The following is a 12114-nucleotide window of genomic DNA, read 5'->3' as shown; positions in this document are numbered from 1 at the left end:
CCCTGTAACCTCAACAGGGATTCCTTGAAATACAGCCAGCTCTCCTGGACACCTTTCCCCTTCAAGTTAGTCCCCCAGGGGATCCTGGCCATCCATTCCCTGAGGGAGTCGAAGTCTGCTTTCCTGAAGTCCAGGGTCCGTATCCTGCTGCTTACCTTTCTTCCCTGCGTCAGGATCCTGAACTCAACCAACTCATGGTCACTGCCTCCCAGATTCCCATCCACTTTTGCTTCCCCCACTAATTCTACCCGGTTTGTGAGCAGCAGGTCAAGAAAAGCGCCCCCCCTAGTTGGCTCCTCTAGCACTTGCGCCAGGAAATTGTCCCCTACGCTTTCCAAAAACTTCCTGGATTGTCTATGCACCGCTGTATTGCTCTCCCAGCAGATCTCAGGAAAATTAAAGTCACCCATGAGAATCAGGGCATGCGATCTAGTAGCTTCCGTGAGCTGCCGGAAGAAAGCCTCATGCACCTCATCCCCCTGGTCCGGTGGTCTATAGCAGACTCCCACCACTACATCACTCTTGTTGCACACACTTCTAAACTTAATCCAGAGACACTCAGGTTTTTCTGCAGTTTCGTACCGGAGCTCTGAGCAGTCATACTGCTCCCTTACATACAGTGCTACTCCCCCACCTTTTCTGCCCTGCCTGTCCTTCCTGAACAATTTATAACCATCCATGACAGTACTCCAGTCATGTGAGTTATCCCACCAAGTCTCTGTTATTCCGATCACGTCATCACAGACCATGAAAAAATGACAGACATCACACACAGACCATGAAAAAATGGGTGTTTGTATAAAACGTTTGTATAAAATATAAATGGTCTGTGTGTAGAAAAAGATCTTCTGTATTTTCCACAGTATGCATCCGATGAAGTGAGCTGTAGCTCATGAAAGCTTACGCTCAAATAAATTGATTAGTCTCTAAGGTGCCACAAGTACTCCTTTTGTTTTTGCGAATACAGACTAACACGGCTGTTACTCTGAAACATGTATCTGTAAGAGTTTTCTTCTTTCCAAATCCAAAACTCTAGTCTCAAAATACAGAGTGATTTCAGTCTGTGGTACTCAACAAAACTGTAGTAACCTTAAACTGCAGTACTTTCTGACTAAAGCCAGCCTCAGACAAATAACAGATTCCCTCTTATACAGACAATAAATGTGAAAGGAGACAATCATGTAGTGATGTAATAATAGAGTTTGCACCAAGATGAGAATATCACTCAAGTACCAAAGCACGTTATAAAAGTGGGTAAGCAATTCACTGATCCCATTTTTTTTTTAAAAAAGGTGGAACCAGAGGTCAGTTAAGTGACTTATTCAAGATCACATAGTAAGTCAGTGACAGAGCCAGGAATAAAACTTAGTTCTATGCTCTGTATCCATGATAATATGTAAAAACCAATTACCCTAAAATTAAGCGCCCTATAATCTGCCAACTGTGCTATCTGAGCCGGATGACTTACTAGCCCGGAATATATTTATTGGCAGTGCCTCAGCCCAAGAAGCAGGAAGTTCCATAGTGCTATTCACTTCATCTACAAAAAGCCCAACTAATTGGGCTTTATGCAAGTGAAGTACACAGAGGTTGTGGTGCAAACTTTAAATCTCTTTTGTACCAGCAGGTCAGGCTACACTGCAGCAACTCTACAGCTACCAGTGTAGTTTATGAGTTGGAATAACTCCTGCCCCTCTCCTTGCAGTAACTGAGTGGTATATTAGGACCACTGGATCTGCATAATTGTAGTCAGTAGCCCACAACCTGGGCCATGCCCAGCACCAACTTCTATGCCATCCTTTTTGGGCTGTTGATAAAGCTCACTCCAAATCCCCCACTCAAGATATTCAAAGATTTCCCTGAATGACTGCTCTACCTAATAACCCGCTCCACCCACTAATCAGAGTATAACAGAGAGCAAGATCTACAGTCCCAAAGAGGAAGACAGAACTTTTCTGTTAGCAAGTATCAGAACCATGCTTAAAGCAGCTAGGTAAATTCTGCTGACTCATTGTGGCAAGATAGGAAGTGGGCATGACCATGTGGTCAGAAAGAATGAGCAACAGAGATAGGGCTGTCTTAAACTGTCAGGCTTGGGGAGAAAGCTTAAAATGAGGTTCATGTTCTGTTATTATTTGTGTTACCAAAAAGCCAAATCCAAGAAAAAGGGTAAATCTGACCTAATACAAAGTATTTACACTTTATCTGATGCTGAATGGGAATGTCAAAGGCTCAAAGAGGCCAAATGTGTGCCTTAACTAGAGTAGCAGGTCGGTCTTGTATGCTGGGATTAAATTAATTTTAAAAGAATTGGATTTATAAATATTCAAGAAAAAATGGAAGATATTAAAATACATTAATTTCAGACTAAACTATATGCTGTTATGGGTTGCATTAAACCTCACTGAAATTGGTTAGTGTAACAACCACCATTCATTCAGGTGAAGTATAAAAAGCAATTGAGCTCCTTTATGCAACCAGATAGCCGAAACAATAGGAGCATCACCCAAAATATGGATACATAACAAGGCTTGCGTAACCATGTGGCCCAAGAGGTTTCCCTGGCGACTGATAAAGCAAATGCAAGGGCTAGGGCATTCACTGGTGGAAATGTATATGCCTGTGTGTGTGAGAGAAGCAGCAGCAACACCACCAGAGAAGCTGAGAGAGAAGGCAGCTGAAAGCTGAGGACATTGCCACAGAAGAACTGGTAGCGTGTGAGCTTGAGGAAAAGCTGAGAGAGCAGTTTTGGCCTATGTGCTAGCTGGAAAGGGGCTTGGAAGAGTGAGCAAAGAAACTACTCCTGCCTCCTGCTGTTTGATTCCATCTGTGTTCAAGGCAACAGGTTTTTATGTACATATTTGGTAAATAAATAGGATTGCATCAAAGAAATACCTCACTCTATCATCAACTTCTCCTCTTAATGGAAACAACCTGCTACAACCAGATTTTGGCTACCTGCTTGGGTCAAAAGATAACAGTGCTGTAGAATTCTCAGTGCACAGACTTTTCTGATTTTTTTTAATAAAGTGATGAACTGTCTGTGCAATATCAAATTGTTCCATCTAAACAGGATTATCACCCCTTCCTGGCCCATTCTTGAGACTGACATTCCACTAGAGGTAATTTGAATACTGCCAAATGAAATATTTTGCCATGAAAAAAAATACAAGCTATTGATTTTTGTAGCATTGTCTAGTTAAAGTCCCCTGAATAACTATAGCTGTAAAAAGTAGTAATAGCTGACCTTCTTATATATTGTCTTTAATCCTGGACCAGTCTTAAGAGGAAAACATTTTCTGAAGTTTCGTGATTGTTTGATTGGAGAAGGTAATGAAATTATTTCCCCACTTTCTTCAAACCAGTTTTTTCCCTTGTTAGAAATATTTCAGAAGTTCAATATATGTACATATGAAATGTTAAAAAGTTCTATACATTCCATTTACTGATTTTATTTTACATTTTACTTACAACATTTTTAGCTTTTAATAGAACAATATATTTACCCCTTCTTGTTTCAGAAGACGATTTTCCATTTTGTTGTAACTTCTCCTACAAGTTTCTGGTTTTCTTGGAATATACAATCCTTCATCTTCTAAGATGCGTGGCATCATGCCTTTTGGTAGTTTAAAGCTGTGAACCACTTGAGACCAACAATTACTGCATGTAAATTTTCAGCTAAAACTGATGCAAATAAAATGTAAAACTACAATTTAAAAAAAACCTGAGTATTTGTACTGGTCTAATTTTTTTACCTGCAAGCATAAAGCAAAAGAGTGATCAAAGGTATTGTTCTTGTTGCTACTATAATACTATCCCATAACCATTTCTAACATTTCTAAGAACATAAGTCATATAAGTAATTCTGATAACATCAGACTGTTCCCAATCCAGTCAGCTTTCTTACTGCTGGAAAAGAAGGCTACCAAGGAGTCAGCTGGACAGAGACTGAACTACTCTCTCAACCAAAGGGGTGACTCCTCCAAGTGAGGATTAAGAAAGATTGGGCAGTGTGGTGTGAGGAAGTGTACTGCTGTTGTTGCCTGTGCTGAGCCACATCAATGAATTAATATTACTACTATACTTTGCATTTATATAGCACATTTCATCTGAGCATATAAAAGATACACAATGATGAGTATTATTATCCTTATTTTACAGATGGGGAAACTGAGGCACAGACAAGTTTAGTGACTAGCCCAAGGCCACAAAGGTTCTGAACTGATGTCAGTGGAAGTTTTTCTGTTGATGTTGATAGACTTTGGATCATGAGTTGGTGGCAGTATTAGGAGTAGATGCTTGGATGCTTTTAGAGGAGGAGGTGGCCCTATACAGGATGATCTTTCCAGAATCAGGGTACCACTCCAACCTAAATCTAACCTAAAATATGAGGATTTGGTTTTGAACACCTAATTTATTCCAGTTATCTCCTGACATCACGTCCCAGTCTTCTAAGTGGAACAACATAAAAATACAAGAATGTAGCAACCAATGGCTCACAAGACTGGAAACTTGAATCAGAACAATTAGAAACCTGTTACAACTGTTCCAGGTGGGAACACTTAGAGCTTTCATTCGCTTACATTAAAATTCCCTTATTTTCTCTGTACTGTAGTTCCCTCGTTAGATCAGCTGCAAGATGACCATAACCCTATTCTTGACACAGCATACACCTCACAGTTCCTCACTATGTCCAAGACCACTCTTCTCCTCTAACAAGTAAAGATTAATTGATTATCTAGGCCCTCATTGAGATCAGATGCTTTATTAAAAGAAACCTTTATCATCATCTGGATCCGCGTATTATTCTTAGATTCTATACAATCTTGGACATATCAGCAAACCTTCTCCCTCTGGAGTTAATGGAACCTTTGTTATTGACTTCATAGGGAGAAAGGTTAGGCTCCTTAACTTTATTGTACTCTACACTTCCAATAAAAATATTTGTTTAAAAAAAAACAAATGAAGATTTTCCTCCTACGTTTTCCCATTCTGCGGATGGGGAACAATAAAAAAAACTAGGGCTGTCCATTAATCACAGTTAACTCACACGATTAACTCAAAAAAATTAATCACGATTAAAAAAATTAATCACAGTTTTAATCATATTGTTAAACAATAGAATACCAATTGAAATTTATTAAATATTTTTGCATGTTTTTCTACATTTTCAAATATATTGATTTCAATTACAATACAGAATACAAAGTATACACTGCTCACTTTATATTTGATTACAAATATTTGCACTGTAAAAATGATAAACAAAAGAAACAATATTTTTCAGTTCACCTCATATAAGTACTGTAGTGCAATCTCTTTATTGTGAAAGTGCAACTTACAAATGTAGATTTTTTTTGTTACATAACTGCACTCAAAAACAAAACAATACAAAACTTTAGAGCCTACAACTCCACTCAGTCCTATTTCTTGTTCCGCTAAGCGCTAAGACAATCAAATTTGTTTACATTTACAGCAGATATTGCTGCCTACTTCTTATTTACAATGTCACCAGAAAGTGAGAACAGGCATTTGAATAGGACTTTTGTAGCCAGCATTGCAAGGTATTTACATTCCAGATATGCTAAACCAGAGGTGGGCAAACTACAGCGCGCGGGACTGTCCTGCCTGGCCAGCTGTCCCCACTCCCATGCAGCCATGCCGCCGCATGGCACAATGCTCTGGGCAGCAGGGTTGCAGAGCCCGGCCTGACCTGGTGCTCTGTGCTGCATGGCACAGCGCAGCTGGCTGTCCTGGTGCAGCTGCGCCGCCAACCACTGGTGCTCCAGGCAGCGCGGTAAAGGGGAAGGGAGTGGGGGGGGGGGTTGGATAGAGGGCAGGGGAGTTCAGGGGGTGTTCAGGGGCGTGGACAGGGGTCGAGGCAGTCAGAGGGCGGGGAACGGGGGTTGAATGGGGGCAGGGGTCCCAGTGGGGCAGTCATGAAGGAGAGGAGGGGTTGGATGGGGCAGCAGGGGGCAGTCAAGGGACAGGGAGCAGGGGTTCCAGGGGAGGCAATCAGGAAGGAGAAGGGGGTTGAATGGGGTGGTTGGGGGCAGTTAGGGGCAAGGGGTCCGGGGCGGTCAGGGAGAAGGGGTGGTTGGATGGGGCAGGAGTCCCAGGGGGGCCGTCATGGGGCGAGAGGCAAGTGGGGTCAGATAGGGGGCGGGGACCAGGCCATGCCTCGCTGTTTTAGGAGGCACAGCTTCCCCTAACCAGTCCTACATACAATTTCAGAAACCCGATGCAGCCCTGAGGCAAAAAAGTTTGCCCACCCCTGTGCTAAAGATTCATATGCCCCTTCATGCTTCAGCCACCACTCCAGACAACATGCTTCCATGCTGACTATGCTCATTAAAAAAATGTGTTATTTACATTTATGACCGAAATCCTTGGGGGAGAATTGTATGTCTCCGGCTCTATTTTATCCCCATTCTGCCACATATTTCATGTTATAATAGTCTCGGACGATGACTCAGCACGTGTTGTTCATTTTAAGAACACTTTCACTGCAGATTTGACAAAACGCAAAGAAGGTACCAATGTGAGATTTCTAAAGATAGCTATAGCACTCAACCCAAGGTTTAAGAATCTGAAGTGCCTTCCAAAATCGGAGAGGGATGAGGTGCCATGCTTTTAGAAGTCTTAAAAGAGCAACACTCCGATGCGGAAACTACAGAACCTGAACCACCAAAAAGGAAAATCAACCTTCTGCTGGTGGCACCTGACTCAGATGATGAAAATGAACATGCATCGGTCTGCACTGCTTTGGATTGTTATCGAACAGAACACGTTATCAGCATGGACGCATGTCCTCTGGAATGGTGGTTGAAGTATGAAGGACATATGAATCTTTAGCGCATCTGGCATGTAAATATCTAGCGCCACCGGCTACAACAGTGCCATGAGAACACTTGTTCTCACTTTCAACTGACATGAACAAGAAGCAGGCGGCATTATCTCCTGCAAATGTAAACAAACTTGTTTGGCTGAACAAGAAATAGGACTGAGTAGACTTGTAGGCTCCAAAGTTTTACACGGTTTTATTTTTGAAAGCAGTTTTTTTTGTACATAATTCTAAATTTGTAAGTTCAACTTGCATGATAGAGATTGCACTACAGTATTTGAAAAATAATATTTATTTTGTTTTTTACAGTGCAAATATTTGTAATCACAAATAAATATAAAGTGAGCACTGTACACTTTGTATTCTGTGTTATAATTGAAATCAATATATTTGAAAATGTAGAAAACATCCAAAAATATTTAAATAAATGTTGTTTAACAGCGCAATTAATCGCAATTAATTTTTTTAATCGCGATTAATTTTTTTAATGGCTTGACAGCCCTAAAAAAACCCTCAATGTTAAAAAACTTCTCATTATTAAATATATATAGTTTATATTAGTAAATTTAGTAATTTAGATTAGTATTGTATATTTGTAACATTTTGGGGACTGGTTTTTTAACTCTTATTTGTCTTTAAAATACCTAGCACACATTTGGTCCTGTATAAATAATAATTACTTTTTTTTCTGGCAAGAACAATCAGACTTTGGTTTAGCAGATCACTACAATTTCTTAAAATTCTCCCCATGTTCTTCTAGTCCATTTTGTCAACTGCTATGGTGGCAATTTCTGTCCAGCCATGAGATATGTACCGAAGCTGCAGTTAAGTTAAGGCAATAGATAAGCTGGTATGGGTTAACGTAGATAAAAAGGTATGTGGTTAGTGGCAGATGGTTAAAATGATTAGATTATATGAGCTGGGAGATAAGACGGTAGATGGTTGCAATTAAGGACCTGAATCACAAACCATCCTGTACTTGGACAATTTATGAAATAATTACACATTTTTGTCATGTAATTTTTGCTTTTTGTAAAATTGAGTTTTTTGTAAAATTAGAGCTACTAGACTAGAGCAGAGATACAGATCTATCTGCAGACTGGATACAATATTGGCTCTGAAAATTAACATTATTCTTTATCTTCACTTAATTCACCCTGAGAACTGCACATGCCATACTGCTAACAACACTAACGCCATTCATCATACACTTAATAATTTTCCTAATTTTATATGAAAGGCACAATACCTGGAGAACTGCTTGGCACAAAAAGATGTTCCCATTGCTTGTTAATCCGCAGTTCATTACATTCATATTCAGCAGCTTTCACTTCAAGCACATCCGGCAATAAAACTTCTTCCACAATGTCAAGCAGAGGACTACTTTCATCATTCAAGACATCAAGGTTTCGATGACTGTCATGTATTAATTTATGCTGCTCATCAAGAAAATCAATTCCATATACACACAAATTAACAGAATGATGTGATATATACAGTATGATAAATATCAACATTAGCATAAAAGGATTGCTAGATAAATGAATCTAAATGGACACATAGTAATCCTCAGGAAAAGCAAATTTTCTGTTTTGTTTCCCTTGCCTATCTATAGTATTTCTATAATGTGTATCACTATAGTATCTAAGTGCTGAACAATGAAATAGCCTTCAAGCCTAGTTGTACCTTCCATGATAGAAGAGACAGAAAATCCCTGAACTTTGAGTAACATAACTCAGAGTAACCCATCATCCAGAATTCTTTTTTTTTTTTTCCTTCTCTCCAAGAGAACAAAACATTTTGCACGGAAAGTTTAAAAAAAAAAAAAAAAAGCTGGCTCTCTGATTGGGAGAAAATGACCCTCCTTCATGTCCTAGAGAAACCAGAGTAAAATATAGACCTGTAACACTTGAAAGCTTATATATTTTACTATTTTGTGTGATATTTTTTATATTTCAGAAAGGAAACAGATTTAAACTAATGTATGACCATTTTATTCCGAAAAACAAACAACAACATTTATTATTTAACTACAGTAGCACCTACTGTGCATTAGGTCTTTCCAAACATTCATGAAACACATTCTGTGTTCTAAGAAGCTCACAGTCTAAGGAATCTAAGTTCAATGGGACTACTCTCATGTCTAAATTTAACCATGAGTAACAGTTTGCGGAATCTATGTACAGCTTATGAATTCTGTTTGAAATTGGTAACTTTCTATACGTATGTATGTCAGACTGCAAACCGCATTTTTTGGAGCGAGTGGGGGGGCGCATCTACTTTCTCTCCTGTCTCTGCTAGACTGAAATTCCAAGAAGTAGTGACATAGGGCACACAATGGAGTGTCATTAAACTTTTATGGTCCTTTATAATACATGTAAACCCCTTGGACAAAGAGTTGGCTACCACCCTGGACAAACTAGTTTTTCAAGTTTGAATTTGGTATGAGGGGTATGAGGGCAGAGGGTGATAACTAACTTTAGCAAAGCTTTTGATACGGGCTCCCACAGTATTCTTGCCAGCAAGTTAAAGTAGTATGGGCTGGATGAATGGACTATAAGGTGAATAGAAAGCTGGCTAGATTGTCGGGCTCAACTGGTAGTGATCAACGGCTCCATGTCTAGTTGGCAGCCGGTATCAAGCAGAGTGCCCGAGGGGTCGGTCCTGGGGCCAGTTTTGATCAACATCTTTATTAATTATCTGGATGATGGGATGAATTGCACCCTCAGCAAGTTCGCAAATGACACTAAGAATGGGGGGGAGGTAGGTACGCTGGAGGGTAGGGATAGGCTCTAGAGTGACCTAGACAAATTGGAGGATTGGGCCAAAAGAACTCTGATGAGGTTAAACAAGGACAAGTACAGAGTCCTACACTTAGGAAGAAAGAATCCCATGCACTGCTGCAGGCTGGGGACTGACTAGTTAAGCAGCAGTTCTGCAGAAAAGGACCTGGGTATTACAGTGGATGAGAAGCTGGATACGAGTCAGCAGTGTGCCCTTGTTGCCAAGAAGGCCAACGGCATATTGGGCTGTATTAGTAGGAGCATTGCCAGCAGATCGAGGGAGGTGATTATTCCCTTCTATTTGGCACTGGTGAGGCCACACCTGGAGTATTGCATCCAGTTTTGGTTCCCCCACTACAGAAGGGATGTGGACAAATTGGAGAGAGTCCAGCGGAGGGCAACAAAAATGATTAGGGGGCTGGGACACATGACTTATGAGGAGAGGCTGAGGGAACTGGGTTATTTAGTCTACAGAAGAGAAGAGTGAGGAGAGATTTGATAACAGCCTTCAACTACCTGAAGGGGGATTCCAAAGAGGATGGAGCTAGGTTGTTCCCAGTGGTGGCAGATGACAGAACAAGAAGCAATGGTCTCAAGTTGCAATGGGGGAGGTCTAGGTTGGATATTAGGAAACACTATTTCACTAGGAGAGTAGTGAAGCACTGGAATGGGTTATCTAGGGAGGTGGTGGAATCTCCATCCTGAGAGGTTTTTAAGGCCCGGCTTGATAAAGCCCTGGCAGGGATGATTTAATGGGTGTTGGTCCTGCTTTGAGCAGGGGATTGGTCTCTTCCAACACTTATATTCTATAATTCTAACTAAGCAATGGATCGCCGGTGGGAGACTGAATACCTGATGAGACTAATCAGCATGCTACAAAGGAGGTTATAAAAGAAAAGGTCTCTCACCAGCCATTTTGGAGAGAGAGGGGGGAAAAGACCAGAAATAGGCTGCAGGAATGAGAAGGACTCCATGTTCTGAAAGAGAAGCCATGTGCAAGAGGGAAGGAGGAGAGGAAGGATGGATGGATCCTGGACTCCTTAAAAAATTCTGACCTGACCCCAGAGAATGCTCAAATGCAGTGAGGAAACTGAAGCAGAGAAACGTGGACAGGATTTTTATTTTTCTATCCAGATCCTTCAATTTCTTGTGCTATCTAAAGTAAAGAATAAGTTTGTTAGAAAACCTTTGTGTGTTATGTGCTTCAACTATCACATATCCATGGAGAGGTAAATGGTAAACCAAAGTACCCACAAGGCTGGAGCTCTGCTTATGCAACTGGTGTCTTGGAGGAGTCAGCACTGGTCTTGGGGCTTATAGAAGCTGAACCATGAGGTCCCACTTCCATGAAGGTATAACAAAGTCTCTTCCCATAAGTGTGCCAAAGAGGCTAAAGAAAGATACAGTGATGGAGTCTACTCAAACCCATGGAAGCTTAAATCACATGGGTCGAGCATTTTGGGATTCAAATGCAGCAGCCTGGTGAATGTCTAACGTGGGAAACTTCACCAGGGCTGTGGCAACATAAAAAGTCTTTGCAGGATTGGGGCCTTAGTTTATTTTAAACTCTACATACTTCACACACAAAAGATATTGAGCTCTAGTTGTAGAAAAAAGTAGACTACTGATGGATTTGTCTTACTATTATTTTGTTCTGCCTTACCAATAGTTTACTATGATGTCACTTTAAATCTCCAACTTTTTTATAATCCTGTGATGCATAGTTGTTTATCCTTTATACAATCCAAATGTTGCATATTATTTAATACCACCAGTGATGTTCATTATAATTTATACAAAAAGTAAGACAAGGTCCCTACCTTGATAAGCTTATAACCAAGTGTTGAAGAGTAAAGACATGATCAGCAATGGTTTAAGAGAATTAATGAAACAAAACAAGAGGGGACACAGTTCTTGGAAGGGCATTTTGGTTGTGTTTTATTTTATGGGCATGAATTATGGGTAGCAAATATTTGAGTTGTAAGCAGTGTCAGGATGAGCTCCACCCTGACATCTGGTGGTGAGGTGTGGCAAGTTGTGGAAAAGAACTTTGAGCGAAGGAGTTCGTGGGGCGGCTGGCGGAGCGCCGCTATGGAGCTATGGGGCGGTCAGCTTCAGATCACGTAAGGTGCCTCTTACCCCCGTCCCATTTCCACCCAGGTTGGGAGGTAAAGCTCCGCCGATAAACTTTCAAACTCTGGGGCTGCCCTGACCAGGGACAGAGACTTTTGGGGCATTGGACTTTTGGGACTTTGGGTGATTTGGGGTTGCTGGACTCAAGAACCAAAGGGAAAAGGGCATGCCCCAATTTGCCTGGGGTGGGGTTGTTTTTGCTCATGGGTTGTGTTATGAATCCTGTTGGTGGTGTTTCCCCAACATAATGCCACATTGTTTCTCTCTGTTATTAAAAGACTTTTGCTACACTCAGACTATGTGCTTGCGAGAGGGGAAGTATTGCCTCTTGGAGGCGCCCAGCGGGGGTGGTAT

At 40.9% G+C, this 12114-nt stretch overlaps 1 protein-coding gene across 1 annotated transcript in view; it reads right to left on the bottom strand.

Moving 5' to 3' along the window:
• Window positions 1–12114, bottom strand: part of CC2D2B (coiled-coil and C2 domain containing 2B) — a gene marked incomplete at its 3' end in the record, with an annotated part of 104810 nt that overhangs the window by 77273 nt on the left and 15423 nt on the right. The window contains exons 4-6 of the mRNA XM_084633021.1: window positions 8094–8280; window positions 3507–3643; window positions 3248–3373 (exon numbers count right to left, since the gene is read on the bottom strand). Coding sequence (XP_084489147.1) covers window positions 3248–3373; window positions 3507–3643; window positions 8094–8280 — 450 coding nt within the window. The remainder of the gene's footprint in view (window positions 1–3247; window positions 3374–3506; window positions 3644–8093; window positions 8281–12114) is intronic.

Source organism: Lepidochelys olivacea, assembly GCF_965140295.1.
Source record: "Lepidochelys olivacea isolate rLepOli2 genome assembly, chromosome: 7".
Taxonomy (NCBI): Eukaryota; Metazoa; Chordata; order Testudines; family Cheloniidae; genus Lepidochelys; species Lepidochelys olivacea.
The sequence above is the reverse complement of the archived record's forward strand: the minus strand, read 5'-3'. Positions and strand labels throughout refer to the sequence as shown.